Source organism: Myodes glareolus, chromosome 1, assembly GCF_982192425.1.
Source record: "Myodes glareolus chromosome 1, mMyoGla1.1, whole genome shotgun sequence".
NCBI lineage: Eukaryota > Metazoa > Chordata > Mammalia > Rodentia > Cricetidae > Myodes > Myodes glareolus.
In genome coordinates, this window is record NC_142026.1 from 26,441,729 (window position 1) to 26,457,626 (window position 15,898).

The 15,898-nt window shown below is 42.7% G+C and overlaps 1 protein-coding gene across 1 annotated transcript in view; it reads right to left on the reverse strand.

Annotated features, from left to right (window-relative positions):
- Dner (delta/notch like EGF repeat containing) overlaps positions 1-15,898 on the reverse strand; it is a 297,016-nt gene that overhangs the window by 12,229 nt on the left and 268,889 nt on the right. Inside the window, exon 11 of the mRNA XM_048459360.3 lies at positions 8,167-8,298. Coding sequence (XP_048315317.3) covers positions 8,167-8,298 — 132 coding nt within the window. The remainder of the gene's footprint in view (positions 1-8,166; positions 8,299-15,898) is intronic.

The window sequence follows — 15,898 nt, forward strand, 5'->3', positions numbered from 1 at the left end:
CCTACTTGGAAGTTTCAAGGACCATTTGCATTTTTGTTTAAATTCATCTGAAGTTCTGTGTTTCTTGAAGGGCGTTGACATCGAGCATTTTTGGAGCTGCTGGGAGCCGGGTAGAGAGACTGTTCCAGGTGAGACAGGCAAGCAGATGACAAAACCAAATCTATCCGAATTAGACTTTGCTTTCTTTGCATAATTTATTCTAAAATAAATTGTCCATGTCTATTCTGTAATTTATCTTAGTGAACATAGCTACGCTGGCTAATTTACTCATCCGTGTGATTTAAAAAGAGACTGGAAAGGAGCACATTTGTGATGCTGTCATTTCATAACAATTCTTAAGGCCATCTGCTGCCTAAGATGATTTCATCACAAGGTAAGATTTCAAATCATGTCGCTTTCCGTAGCTGAAGGTGAGCTGTCCAATGAAAGCATCAATGAGCCTGAGAGAAATCAAGTCATTGTTGATCTTCAGATGACGAATAGATGGGAAAGTATGCTGACCTGAACAAAAATGGCCCCCACAGACTCACAGAGAGGGGCACTATTTGAAAGGATTGGATGGTGTGGCCCTGTTGGAGGAAACGTGTCACTGGGAGTGGGACTTGGAGGTTTTAGAAGCCCAATCCAGGCCCAGAGTCGCTCTCTTCCTGCTACCCATGGATCTGGATGTAGAAATCTCCGATCTTTCTCCAGCACCATGTCTTCCTGCATGCCACCATGCTTCTAGCCATGATGATAATGGGCTAAGCTTCTGAAACTATAAGCAAGCCCAAGTTAAAGACTTTCTTTTATAAGAGCCTTGCTGAGGTTATGGTGTCTCACCACAGCCATAGAACACTAAGACACAAGTGGGACATTCTTCGTAAAAACCCACTTAGTGATATTTCATTTGTATTTTAATAAATAAAGCTTGCCTGAAGATCAGAGAGTAAAACAGCCAGCTACCCTGGTCAGCCTTACAGACCAGGCAGTGGGGACACACACCATTAATCCCAGTAGCCACACCAGTTTGTCATAGAAAAACGGGAGGTAGTGGCGCATGCCTTTAATCCCAGCCCTACAGAGGAACATAAAATGGGAGGAGACAGCTCTCAGACACAGTCTCATTCTGTGTCTCAGACACAGTCTCATTCTGACCTTCAAGTTGAACCCCAATTTCTGTCTCTGGGTTTTGTTAATCGTGCTACACACCCATTCGCAGAACACCTATGACTTGCGTGCCTATTGTGGGCTATGGTAAAATATAAAGAAAGTCGGGGATAAAAGAGCTCTTGGAGATGCGGGTCTTTTGACAGATACAAGCAACAGCAAACTGTCACCAAACTGAAAATACAGGTACATCAAGGCAGCCTGGGAGAGGCTGTACAGAAACGGGTGGGGGACAAGGTGCTCATTTAACTGTGTCAAGAGAGCTTGCACGACAGGGGACACTAGACACAAACCAGGGATGAGGAAGAACAGGGGGAAAGCTCTCCCAGGCAAAGCAGCACAATAAGGCCAGGCCTGTAGCAGAAGAGCAGGACAGAGGACCAAAGGAGGTCAACTGAGGAGACTGAGGCGGAGAGGCCCAGTGAAGGGAGAAGAACCTCCCTAGGGTGCCTACCCAGGCTCTTGAGGCGATTTGCATAGCCTTGGGTCTTGAGAGATTTCTTATTTTAATAGTCCTGTGATGTAGGTGGGCCTTCTGTCTATGTGCTATTTTCACTGGTTAATAAAGAGACTGCCTTGGCCCTTTGATAGGACAGAAAATTAGGTAGGCGGAGTAAACAGAACAGAATGCTGGGAAGAAGGGAAGTGAGGCAGACGCCATGGAGCCAGCCACCAGGTCAGACATGTTGAATCTTTCCCGGTAAGCCACCACCTCATGGTGCTACACAGATTATTAGAAATGGGTTAATCAAGATGTAAGAGTTAGCCAGTAACTAACTCTCCAGAGATAATGGGCCAGGCAGTGTTTAAATGAATACAATTTGTGTGTTGTTATTTCCGGGGCTAAGCTAGCCGTGCGGGAGCTGGGCAGGACGAAAAGCAGGCCTGCCCGCAGCTCCTCACTACAGTCCTGGGTCTGGCTGAGTGCAAGGGTCTGAGTGCCCAAATACACACCGAGAAGGTGTGCCTGACTGCATGTAAAGCCAGGCTTTGAGGCAGTGGTTCTCAACCTGTGGATCACAACCCCATTGTGGGGATCATATATCAGGCATTTACGTTGTGGTTCATATCCATAGCAAAATTATAGTTATGACGTAACATTGAAATAATTTTATGATCGGGGGTCACCCCAACATGAGGAACTGCATTAAAGGGTCACAGCATTAGGAAGGTTGAGAACCACTTCTGTCAAGGGTAAGAAGCTAGTTTAGGGGTTACTCTAGTATGGGGCAGAGCTGTGGCGGCTGGGCCTGGGGTGGTGTGGACAGAGTAACAGAGCAGCAAGTGAGGGTAACATCAGAGATGGAAATAGATTGTGCGGGCCCTTGATGGAGAAAAAATGACACCTCACCCTCGCGTTCCTGCCTCATGTGGCTGGAAGCAGGCTAGCACACAAGGTGCTGTGGCTGAGTAGGGGTCACCTCAGAGTGACCAGGTAGAGGTGAGAATCTCGGCCTCTGTTTCACAGGCAATGAACTGGAGGTGCCATTAAGGTGGCCCAGTGACAGGGATGCCAGAAAGTTGCACTTGGTGCGAAAGCTTTGATTATTAATTTCAGGCTGGCATTTATTGAGAGTCCCATCTACGCTGGGCACAGCTCTTCATTTCAAGTGCAGCTCAGTTATAGATGTTATTGACATCTCTGTGTTATATGGGAAGCCACTGAGGTCTTACAAAGAGCAACGTGCCCACGATTATGTATAGTAAGTGGTGGCACCCGACTGGTTCTAAAGCCATCACACTTCAGTAATCAATAAACATCATCAATGAGGTTGACTGCACTTGGGTGAATTTCTGTGGTCTCTATTCTGTGCCGAATTGGGAAAAAAAAAAAAAAAGGAAAGAAAAAAACAGGAAGCAGCTTCAATAAATGGTGTGGGCTTCTCTAATGGATGGGTCAGTAATATAAGCTAAATGCCATATTGTCACCCTGTATGACTGGGGGGGGGTGGCAGCAGTCAGGCAGCATTTTTATAGATAACCTCTTGTTAAAACACTGAGCCACAGAAGGCTAGGGAGATTGCTCGGTGGTTGAGAGAATGTGCGGCTCCTGCTGAGGACCCAGATTCTATTCTCAGGACCTACAGGGTGGTGCACAACAGTTTGTAAGCACCAGTTCCAGGGAATCTAAAACCCTCTTTTAGCCTCTTAAGGCACTAGGCATGCACGGGGTACACAGATATATACAGACAGACAAAACACACATACACACAAAATTATAATATATAAAAAAAAACTAAGCTACGGTGGGGTCCAGAGACTAGAGAACATCCACAGATCAGGGAGGATCTCGGTTTGGCCACTGCCCCTGGGACTTGAAGGCCTGGAGAAGAAGCAGCCCCGGAATATAGGAGAACAGATTATGACAAGCTAAGAGGCCCAGGCAGCAGGGGCCTTGGCTAAGGCTGGGAGGTGCCTATGGAGAGACGGCCTGCCTTTGGTGACACAGCTCATCAGCTGAGCATAGGTGGGAGGTCTGATGATGCTAAACCTAAGGCAGTGAGTTGATGAAGTTCTAAAGCCACCTGACTGTCCCTCACAGCTGTCGAATCTGCGAACTCTGAAGTTCCAGAACAGGGTGCACGTGATTCCCTGAGCCACATTCCTCCAGCAGGATGACTCACGCTCTGGGGGTGTTGAAAGAACAGAGATGGGCCTCTGCCTGGACCTGTCTTGGTGCTGTGGCCAAGTCCTATGCACTTGGGGGACATTTCCAACAAAACCAATAGCCACTAGAGGACTGTGACCTGAGGAGTCTCCAGAGATACTGAGTGTACAATCCACGGGATGAAATGCTGGATGTGGTGAATAGCGAGAGGTCCCTGCCACCCAAAGAAGGAAAAGTACTTCCCTGAAGACTGCTCTTCAGACGACAGACAGACCCGGTAACTAAGGAGCCCACAAGTTTAGCTGACATCCACCCCCATGCATGCAACTGTCACTCTACTTTTCAAGGACCAAGAAATAAGTTGGCCCAATTCTTCTTCATTTTGTTCTTTCGTGGTGACCCTTGTGATGCCCCCATTTTGAGAGTTTTGTTTTATATGCATAGCTGTTTTGTGTGCACGTGTGTATGTGTACCGCATGCATACAGTGCTCCTTGAAGCCAGAATAGCACTCTGGGTCCCAGGAATTGGGGTTAAAGACTGTTGTGAGCTGGCAGGTAGGACAGGGAACCAAGTCACCTGGGCCCTCTGAAAGGGCAGCCAGTTCTCTTAACGGGTGAGCCCCACCCTCTTACTGTGTGCATTTAGATGAGACTTAGTTTGTGGTATTTTTAAGAGTTTTTATGCTTTTATTTGTTCTTTCCCTCTGTATCTCTATCTAATTCTGTCTGTAAATTTTTCCATCCAAATGAATATTTTTCCTTTCTGCTTTTCTCTGTCTTATACTCTGTTTCCTCCTTTTTCATTTCTTTCTACATTTAGTAGCATTCTGACTTTATTGCTTTCAATACTATCAGGTTTTAATTTTGCATTCACCCTCTTATCTCTTCCTAATTTTCCTTTTGAACTTCTTTACTTAATGAGAAACCACTTTTTATTTTCCTTTTCTGTAAATTACTTGCTCTTGCTCCTCTCTACAGCTTTCTCCACCCACCTCCCTTCTTTCTCTTCTGATTATTTAACCTGGCTTCTCTTTCCTGTTTCTTCCCCTTTCTCTGCTCTTTCCCTTATCTCATTCATTTACTATTTCACACTTCAGGTTTTATAGTCATTGGTGATATATTGATGTGCCATATTTGAGTTTTAAGTTTATTTCTGTATTTCATATAGTGCAATATAGGCGTTTCTAAAAGCGATTTGCTCTCCTCCCACCTATGTGCTTCCAAAGTAAACTGTTCAACAGAAAGGTAACACATCTCCCAATCCCAGAAGAGATTTCCAAACCAATAGGTGCACAGACTGCAACAAGAAAGCGTCAGGAACACGAGGAAAACAAGCAACACTGACTCTTCCAAATGCTCCCAAGCCCTCAACCCCTGAACTCCCTTAAGTGGCTAAAGCACTAAGTGAAAATTTCCAAATATTTCTGGTAAGAATGATGAGTGATCTGTAAAAGGACACAAACAAACAGAAGAATCCAGTCCAGGGCCTGCAGAAGAAAATCAGCAACATGAGGGAAGATGGGAGGAAAAGCCAGGAAAATGAAGGAGAGAGCATCAGTGATGTGGGTGAAAAAGTCGGCAACACAGAAGAGCAAGCAAATCGAGATTCTGAAAAAATAAACAGATGGAAATTTTGGAAACAAAAAAGAAATCCTCAAGGAATCAAATTTAGAAACAGTGGAATGCATGACCAATAGCCACAATTAAGCAGAAAGAAAAGACTCTAAGGGGTGGAGGACAAGGTTAATGAAATACTACAATCAATCATTTATAACAAGAAGTAAATAAATTAAAAAAGCATGACCACAAGATCTAACAACTCTAGGATATGATAAAGGGACCAAACCCAAAAATCCATGGTCTGAAAGACTTGAGATGATCACTAAAAGCATAGCAAATACAGCCAACAAAATATAGCAGAAAATTTCGTAAGTCTGGGAAAAGTATCGGACATTCAAATAAAAGAGGCATCTAGAACCCCAAACAGACATGACCAGAGAAAAAGATCTCCACAACAGATTACAGTCAAGATGTCAAAAGCACAATGCAAAGAAACACTATTAAAAGCTGTAAGAGAAATCAACTCCCCGACAAGTGCAGAAACATCAGCAACTCTCAAAGCCGGGGAATCATGAAACAATATCAAGTCCTAAAAGAGATAAATGCCAACTTAGATTGCTATACCCAATTAGAAGTACACGAACATCAGCCTACATCAGCCTAGGAAGGATTAGCATCAATCCCAATTCTAGATGGGAGAAAACTAGCTTTATCAATTCAGACAAGACTTGTATAATACAAGAGGGACATATGTTTAACATACAAAGGAGATAGCAACTGTTAGCATTGATCCACAGAACAACTACACAAAAATTCCTCTTTTATTAGTATATCAGCTCAACTCCTACTCTCAAAATAAAATTTAGAATCTTTGGTTTGGTAGAATCATATATCTACATCACTAACAAAAATAAAAACTTCAGACCTCTTCCAAATTTGGGGAATGATCACAAACAGACTCATCTTCTGATGTTCAAGTGTACCTCCTAATCAGTCATGTCTTCATCGGAGGTTGCTCAGAGACAGTGGAGGAAGTTATCAGAATAGAAATAATGTCACGCTCAGTCAGTACCACCAGAGAGGCTAAAGCAGGAAGACTGTGAGCCAAAGGCCAGTCCGGATTTCATAGTGAGACCATCCCTTATAGCCAACAAAAATGGAGTCACAAAAAAGAGTGTCAACCCTTTCCAGAGGCACTAAAACAGAAGTGCTACAGTGAGGTGGTCCTTATGCATGACCACCAGACACTACCTTCTAAGATGCTACGGTGAGGTGGTCCTTATGCATGACCACCAGACACTACCTTCTAAACTTATCTCTTCTTTCTATTCTTTTTATAGTAGTTGCCTCAGGCTTAGGCATATTTCAGAAACTTTCATATCCAATACCTCAAGATGGAGGTCTAAAAACAAATTGTAACCTTTCTGGCATGAAAGAAAATGCTCTTTTGCTCTTTGAGATATTTTCTCTTTGTGTCTCTTCTTTTGCTATCATACTATTATAACAGTAGACTTAAAGGAACTGTAATTTGCCTAGGAATCTCTTTCTAGATGAAGGGAATGAAAATGCCCAAAGTTCTTCTGTGGCCAGAAGAGGAACTTGTCTATCAAGGAAAGATTTTACTCGGTTTTGACAACTAGTCAGACCACCTTATAGAATGGACTGGAGCTGAGACACTGATGTCTAAGATGTGGGAGGACAACACCTTGACCAGGACAGCTCAGCCTCAAGTTATATTCCTCCAGAGATACCCACTTGGATTTGGTTTTGTTGTTTGTTTTTGAGAGAGGGTCTCTGATTGGAACCTGTGGATCATGGATTTGGCTAAGTTAACTGGCCATAAAACCTGAGGGATTCTCATGTATCTGCCTTCAAAGCATTAGGGTTATAAATACATGCCGTTATACAGGGCTTCTTGTGTAGGCAGTGAGGATCTAAACACAGGGCTACATACTTGTCCAGAAAGCACTTTACTGGATCACACACACACACACACACACACACACACACACACACACACACACACACGCCCGGCAGCCCTAGTTACTCTTATCCCTCAAAGAGTACAGTCAGCAGGGAGAAGGTTCCAGAAGAAGCACTCTTTGAACACCATTCCAACGCAGAGAATCATCTGGAATTTGGAGGCAGCACTCCCTGACTCAGCCCGGTTGGATAAGATGAGACTTTACTGCCCTGAATGAATAAGACAAATGCCTTTGGGCAGGGAATATTTGTCAGCTTTCAAAACAGATAAAAACCAAATTCCATGTCAACCACTGTCACCTCCATCAGGGCGTGACACTGTTCTAGTACATCAGCCCCTGATCCTGATATTTCCAAACTTCAGGTCATTCACCCACAGCCCATTGCTTTTTGGTTTCTCTTTCCATGTTCATCCGGGATGGACTTTCCTTCTTCAAGCAACTAAAGGAACCTGGTAATTCAAAGACACCTAAAAACACAAAGGCAACACGAATTCAAATCCTGTACTGTTTCTTGCTGCTCTTTGGACTTTCCAGAGCAGAGGGTGCATTTTTTTTTGTGGTATTCTAACACTTTGTGAAGCACATTTTTTGGCTGACTGAGTAGCAGTGAACTTTGGATGACATCTGAGGATGCTCATAGTCAGTGGGGAAAAAAAAGGCTGGATGTAATCTCAAGGAACAGGCATGGCAGAAAGCAAGAGACAGAAGGACTACTTGGACTCTGAAGACAGGGATGACAGAAGTGGTCCTTCTGAGCCTCATGGCTCCCCTGTCATTGATATGGGGTCTTTCGGGTTATAGTTAGCATCTTCTTCTGGATGGAGGCAAAGCACACACTAAGTAGTCCACAGCTGAAATACTTACGGATTTCACAGTTTGCTCCCACCCAGCCATGAGGGCAGTGGCAGGTATAACCATTGGGCTGGTCCAAGCAGGTTCCAGCATGATGACAGGGGTTACTGTCACATTCATTGAAGTCAATGTCACACTCTTCACCTATGGGAATAAAGAAAAGTAACAGTGATTGGCTATATCCATAGCCCCCATGAGTTCCTTAGAAGGAAGGAAGGAAGGACAGAAGGAAGGAAGGACGGGTGGATGGACGGACACAGGCTGGTGATCATGACTTTCAGCCATGGAGCCCAGCCTACTATTTGTACAAATTAAGGAACTGTTGAGAAATCCCAAACAAGGAATTTTTCACTTAAGCAAAACTGAATAAAGAAAAAACAATCCTATGAAGATTCTCCCCTTGAGCCCATGAAGAAGTAAAGCTATTTTCACATCTGAATAAACCTTAGGAAATCGATCTGAAAGGCAAACTTGGTTCCTGATGTTGTTCAAGTCCACTCTACTTTGGAGTCAGTAGCTGAATCTCATTCTGAAGTTCCAGGAAGATGTTTCACAGTTTATGATTATTTTGTAGCCAAATATTTGAGTTTGCTGGTTTGGACACTGGCTCTTTAGTGGACACAGCTGTATGCCCAGATCAAGTCTTTTGTGAAAGCCAGTTCTCCTTGCTTAGTCCCTCTGTATGCTTGAATTCAGCAAGGAAAGGACTGAAAACCTCAGGGGAGGCTTCAAGCCCAATCAGAGTGACAGTTATATACACGAGGTTAGCCCAAATCTGACATACCCCTTCCTGGAAAATGGTGGTCCAAAGGATGCTCACGTTCACTCCAGTCTGTTTATCCCCCACAACGAAGATGGCCAGACCCTGCTAAGACGCAACATCCTGGACTTTCTGACCTGTCTACAGAACCTGCCAAACCAGCACACAAACCAGCAACACTGCAATCCAAATCTCCATATAGGAAGCATCTTGCTGGCAAAAGTTTCATGAACAAAAGACACGCTTGAACAATTTTACAACCATCACAATGAACGCATACAAGATGAAGACACTCCTTGAACCTAAGGGCCTCTCATCAAAGCTGAAGAGGATACTTTACACCAAGACAATCACTCTTAAAGGGAAGAAAATGGAAGAGAGCCTTTAAAACTAAGCCCTCTTTGCTTAGATAAATGCAGAAAAGGAGGCCAAAAAAAATACAAACACAACCCTGTTCTCATCATCACAATCAACTAAGAGCAAAACCAAATATTTTGCTCCCATCTACAGAAGGCAACATTTCGTTGTATTTGGGTAATTACCTCCAGGCTTATTTAGCATTAAATTGCTTTTCTATCGGCTGTTGGTTTACTTCGCATTTATAAAACTGCCGTATGCTACTCACAGATCATTTCAGAGAAGGAATCTCACACGGGAAGATTTTCTGTCTGTTCCGTTTCACACTCTCTGCATACCTGGCATCTGACTATTGCGAGTGAAATCTGTCAAATGAGACACTCAACAGTCTCGGGGTCATCCCAAAATAATTGCAATTCAGTCACATCGGGTAAATTTGTTTCTTGCAATAAATATAGTAATATATATCAATAGAAAGAACGCAGAGTCGATTGCCTCGCGCTAACCTGTTCTAACATGTTTAAAATGTGGTCTCTGTGCATTGGCGGGGTGATCACTCTGAGAGAAGGGCATTGACTGACTACATCATTACAGATGGTATCACATGGTAAACTGGCTGAAAAACACATCAGCTGAGAAAGGCCGAAGGATAAAAATCAAAGTTCTGACAGATAAATCCATCAGTGCCCCTTTCCACCCATTTAGGAGGCCAGCCTTAATGGAGACATTGACTAAACAATCGCGTGCTTCAGCTGGAAATCAGACATGGAAAATTCTGAAATGAGACACCCGTGACCTGAACAGCAACAGTGAGAGAAACAGCCTGGCTCTTTACACCCTTCACAGTCACAGTCAGGCAAACCCCAAATCAGCAAGCCCAAGGTCAATGCTGTGCCCTTTGCATACTACATGACCTTAAACTCATGACAGGCCTCAAGTCTCAACTTCCCGAGTGTTGTGATTACAAGCAAGGCCCCACCATATGCAGACAAGCATCCAGCAAGGCAGACAAGCATCAGTCTTTCCATGTATCTCAACATGCTGGCATTGTTTCCAGACAACATGCATTTTGTATTATTCTACTGGAAAGGCTCTTAGTGTTAGTTTTATTTACTAATTGTCAACTTAAAAGTCTGAGGTTTTGTGAGCCTGAGACAGTTGTCTTTCTAGTTGACTTGTTTATTATTTTCTTTTACCTAAATTAGAAAAAAAATATGCAATGCTCTTAAATGACTGTTATTCTTCAATAGCACTTGTGAAGAGATGCAAAATGACATTTCTCCTTGACTAAGGCTAGCAATTAGGACCTGAACATGAAGTCTTTTACAATTTACTTTCAATCTACTATTCTCTCTTTCCCTCTCCCTGTATCTCTCTCTGCATTCACGTGTATACACATGTGCATGTAGATGCATGTAGGTTTACATGTACATGGAAGCCAGAGATTGAAGTTGGGTATTTTTTTCTAGCATGCTCCAGTTTTTAAATGTGTACAAGAGTTTTGCCTTCATATATGTCTGTGTACCACATGCATGCCTGGTGCCAGAAGATGCCAGAAGAAGGTATCAGGTCCCCTGAAATGGATGTTATAGATGGCTATGAGCCACCATATGGGTGCTGGACAACAAACTCAGGTCCTCTGGGAAAACAGCCAGAGCACTTACCTGCTGAGCCATTTCGCTTGCCTCCATCTTATTTCTTGCCACAAGGTCTCTCACTGAACCCAGAGCTCACTAACTAGCTAGACCAGCTCACTCGTAAGTCATGAGGACTCCCCTTTCTCTATCCTCCCCCTCCCAGCACCCCACTTTTCACATGGGTGCTGGAGATCCACACTCAGGTTGCACGGCCGGCACTTGACTCGCTGAGCCGTTTCCCCAGCCCTCAATCTACTGTTTTCTAAGAGGCAGTGTAGATAATATGTATCCTGGGTAGGACTTACAAAAGGTTATAATCACAGGGATTCATTTATAATGCTTTCTTTGAGTAAATTAGGAAGTGAAAAACAACCAAAAACTATTCAAAGTCTTTACTGTTAGTAAAGCCTTGAGTTAGCAGAGTCCATGCCCAAAGGCATAGATGACAATCCCTGCAACCACAGAATCTACATTAAACATATGCCAGGCTCCAGGCAGGCGCTTTAGCTTGTCCCTTCACACTTTAATAGGATTTTACTGTAGATGAAGCAAGATTCAGAAACAGTATTTAGAACTTTTCCTATGATGGTGAAAAAAAATTGGAACCTGTCTTAACCACTTCTATAAAGTAGAAGACTGAATAAAATATATGAAAAATAAAACCCTTTAAAGAACTAGACACCACGTAGTCCCGGGTTGCAAGAAACAAAACATGGCATCTGACCACCACAGTCCTTCCCGCCCCCACCTCATCCGTTTCTTGCGCCACAATGGTTTCACTGAACTAAGGAGATAAAAACTGGAGTTAGTGGAGGCCAGAGTTAAATGTATGGAATTCTACTCCAGAAGACAGAGCCCCTCAGATAAATAAAGCACCTGGAATACTAAAGCACACTGTATCCCAGAATGACGCTGTCTCACTAGAGTTCGCTATCAAATATTATGTGTGTATTGAATTCTAGAACCCTGGCAACTAGGGTGAGAGACAAACAGCCCCCAAACTGGTAGCAGATGAGGAAGAATTCAAGGTTCACTACCCACAGTGTATCAGTGAAGTCACTAAGAGTCCCATCTAAGGAGCAGGACACAACAACCACTACAGTAGAGGGTCAAACCAAAAATGATCAACATAGAAAGGTTAGTAATAAAAAGATAGTCCTATCACTCGCCATATTAACATACAATGCCCAGCATCTGAACAAATCTGGAGGAGAAAGAGAGGATAAAGGGGTAGGAGTCTACCTGCCCACTTTCAAAAGTCATGTGGCTATAGTAGATTTTAGGTATCGAGGCTATATGGCAACTGAACAGACACAGCAACAGAAAAGAAAAAAAACCCAAAAATAGAGGCACGCAAATATTGCCAACTGATTTTTGACCAAGGTTCAAAGGCAGTTCAATAGAAGAGAAACAGATGGCTCTTTAACTAATCAAGCAACGTTTAAAAGGAAAAAATAAATAATGTCTAGTGGGGAAAGTCCATGACGGATTAAGTCTATAAAGAAAAGTAACGAGACCAGAGAAGCCTCGCTGAAGGGCAGCGCTGCAGGGAGAAGGCTGCTGACCGAATGACCTTGAAAGTGAGTCACGTTCAGATGCTGCTGTTGTTGTTTGAGACAGGGTCTAATGTAGCCCAGACTGGCCTTGAACACACTAAATCGCCAAGGAAGACCTTGAACTTGTGGTCCTCCTGCCTCCGCTTCTGGAGTACTGTGATTATAGTACTGAAGCTTCCACGCCTGGCTTAGGCCTGGCTGACCTGAATGAAAATGAGTTGCAAGCAGATCCTGTATTCTGGTTGAAAAGTGATTTTCTAAAAGAACACAAAGTAGCGACTTTGATACTGAGCATGTTGGAATTTAACGACAAAGGGGGGATAGTGGGAAGCACTTACATTGCTATTATTGTGTGTTTCGGGGGTGGGTTATGGATAAATAAAAGAAGGCCAGCATGATCCCGGTGGTGCTGGATTAGAGTTTGGGCATCACCATGAGTTCTCATTAATCTTACTAGAGGTACAGAGAGCTGTATAGTAAGATGCGCACCATATACACACATTAGTGTATCCACATACAGTCCCTGGCTTGTCAGCCAAGAGGCTCTGACAGCACTGGCATATAATAGCAGCAAGCCCTGTTAGTGCCTAGATATTTATTTCAGTCATTCTCCAAGAAGGAGTCAGGGGACCTTGAAGAAACAGATGATTCCAGGGTGAGGGCAGGAACTAGACAGGATGAGACTAAAGAGTCTGAAAACATCAGGAAACAGGCAAGAGCTGAAACACAACACAACAAAGCAGCCACCCCAACACCCACACGGGGATATGTGGAAGGGGCACAGCTGTCAAAGGAAAGACCTCCCAGTGCCCAAAGTGGGAACATTGCGAACGATAAAACAAACTAGAATGTGTTGTCCTGTAACATAAACCATACACTAAGTACCCGTGAACCCTAACTAATATAAATAAATGATTGAACAAACTAATAAATGGATAATAAACAAATCTCTCACAAGGAAGAGTTCCAAACAGTCCTTTAGCTAACCCATCCTCATACAGGGGAGCATAGCCCCACTCACTGAGGGTTGACCATGCCAAGTGACTTCCTTCCACACAGTGCAGCATGGTCGAGAAATGAGGGTGGAAAATGGAAGGAGCACCAGCTCAGCTAGTGACCAAGGCTATCAGTAGCCACAAGCTACGCTGATGGCAGGAGGCCTCACTATGCTGTGACAGGCATGGAAGATGGACAATAGACATAAAAAGACCTTTCGCCATGGAGGATATTCAAATATCAAAATTTAAAAAAAAAACATAAAAACGTTCACCATCATTTTGCCATAGAGAAACTCAAACTAAAGCCATGGAGAATGCTCACTATACAGCTAACAGACTAACAAAGCCTTCGAGGAAAGGGTGGATGCCAAACCCATAAATGAAAGATGAGAAGGATCGTCACAGGGTGGCGGTCCCATGGATAGAGCTGTTCAGAAGAATGCCAGGTTGGAGAGCAGGGAAGCGCTCTCAGTTGGGAGAAATGGGGCATTGGATTGAGTATTTACTTAGATGACTATTACTTATCTAACTCACTCTACTCCATCAACGAAGAGGTTCTCAAACACTCGCTAGTTGGCTGACCTCAGATGCACTGAAAGGCAGGTAAGCAAGAAAAGAAAAGAAGGTTAGGGGCTGGAGAGATGGTTCCAGAGGACCTGGGTTTGGTTCCCAGCACCCACAAGGCAGTTCACAACCACCTGTCACTCCAGGCCCAGAGGATCGTGCGCTATCTTCTAGTCTCTGTGGGCACGAGGCACACGTGGGGGACATACATACATGAAAAGGAACAAAATTATTCCACAGTTTTCAGGCAGAGCGACTTACAGTGGCAATAATACTATCTGAAGTGCTAGCCAACATTTTAACATTTAAAGCAGAAAAGAAAGGATAATCTATGAGTTTGGTACATGCTTGAGAGCTCTAAGACAGTTTACTAAAGAGGCAGTTGGAGGTTCATTAAATATTCTGCAGTAAATATTCCATTTTCTCACCTAGAAAAATTGTCGAAAAGTAAATTTCAAATATATTAAAGATTTAAATACTCAAAAATAGCCTGTGCGTGGTTATAATGATATATGAGGATACCAACAAAGCCTCAGTAGTTAAAGTCATTTGATAACCAAGAACAAAAAAGGGGGAAAATCAAGATTTAATTATGTAAAGCTGAAATATGATACACGTAAAACAAAGGTAATGAACTAAACAGCTAGGAAGAAAGATTAGTGTGGATGGCCTAGCAGAAAAGCAAACAAAGTTATGGGGAAGTGTTCAGAAAATAAGGAACACAATTGGCAAGAAATGTTTTTAAAGTTTTCAACTCTTTGAGCCTCAGATCTACAAATTAAATAATAAAATGGTGCCGTTGCCTTCCAGAATGATAACTCAGGAGCATTTGTGTCAAGACAAGAAAACAAACAGTCATGTTATTAGGTGTGAAAGTTGGCGTTTATATTTGCTTTCTTCCTTGGGGAATATAACATATATGAAATAATCTGTTCTCCTGGACCCCTGGGTTTCTATCCTGAAAAAGTGTACTAAAGGGAGGTGAGGGGTACATATAGAAAAATACATGTGTAAAAATATTCCTTTCATTATTGTTTGTAATTTGGAAACAGTCTTAACTGCCAAAAATAAAACTGAAGATGAACTAAAAATAAATCATGGCATTTCATAGACTAACAAGTCAACCAATAAAAATGTTTCAACAATAAAGGCTTGGGGTTCTCTTCCAAAGGACCCTTGTTCTGTTCTCAGCACCCATACTGGGCAGCTCACACCTCCTATAACTCCAGATCCAGTGGTCCAATGCCCCCTTCTGGCCTCTGTGGGTTCCTGCACTCATGCACACACACACACACACACACACACACACACACACACATAAAATTATAAAATAAATATTTTGAAAGTGTAATTCTTGGTATGGAAACACATTTATTATTAACTTATTTGTTTAGTCTAATTAAAAGTAGGCCTCAAAGTAACATGATATTATTATTCCATGTGTGTCCATATAAGTACATGTAAACTGAATGCCATATTCTATTCATAGGCCTTCAGGAAAACTCTTGAAAGTCAATATATTAATAATGTTATTTCCCAGCAATATGGTGTTAACTGGTGAATTATTATTTCAATAGCTTTAAACTTCTAATTTCTTCTATTTTTTGTGTTTAATTACTAGTAAGATAGAAATATCTGGAAAAGACCCTGAAATCTTCCCCGATATAGTTTTGCCTCCACTGACTAATGCATAAATGTCTCTCTGCGTTTATAAACCACCAGATAAACAAAACCATCTGCAAATCATTTTCTGGAGCAAGCCCACTTCTCAGTCTCGGAGCAACACAAGAAGAAAACACGGGGTGCAAAAAAGATAAATAGGAAAATCAGAAACTGATCCTTCCCCAAGGTGTTGGCACCTTCCCCAAGGGT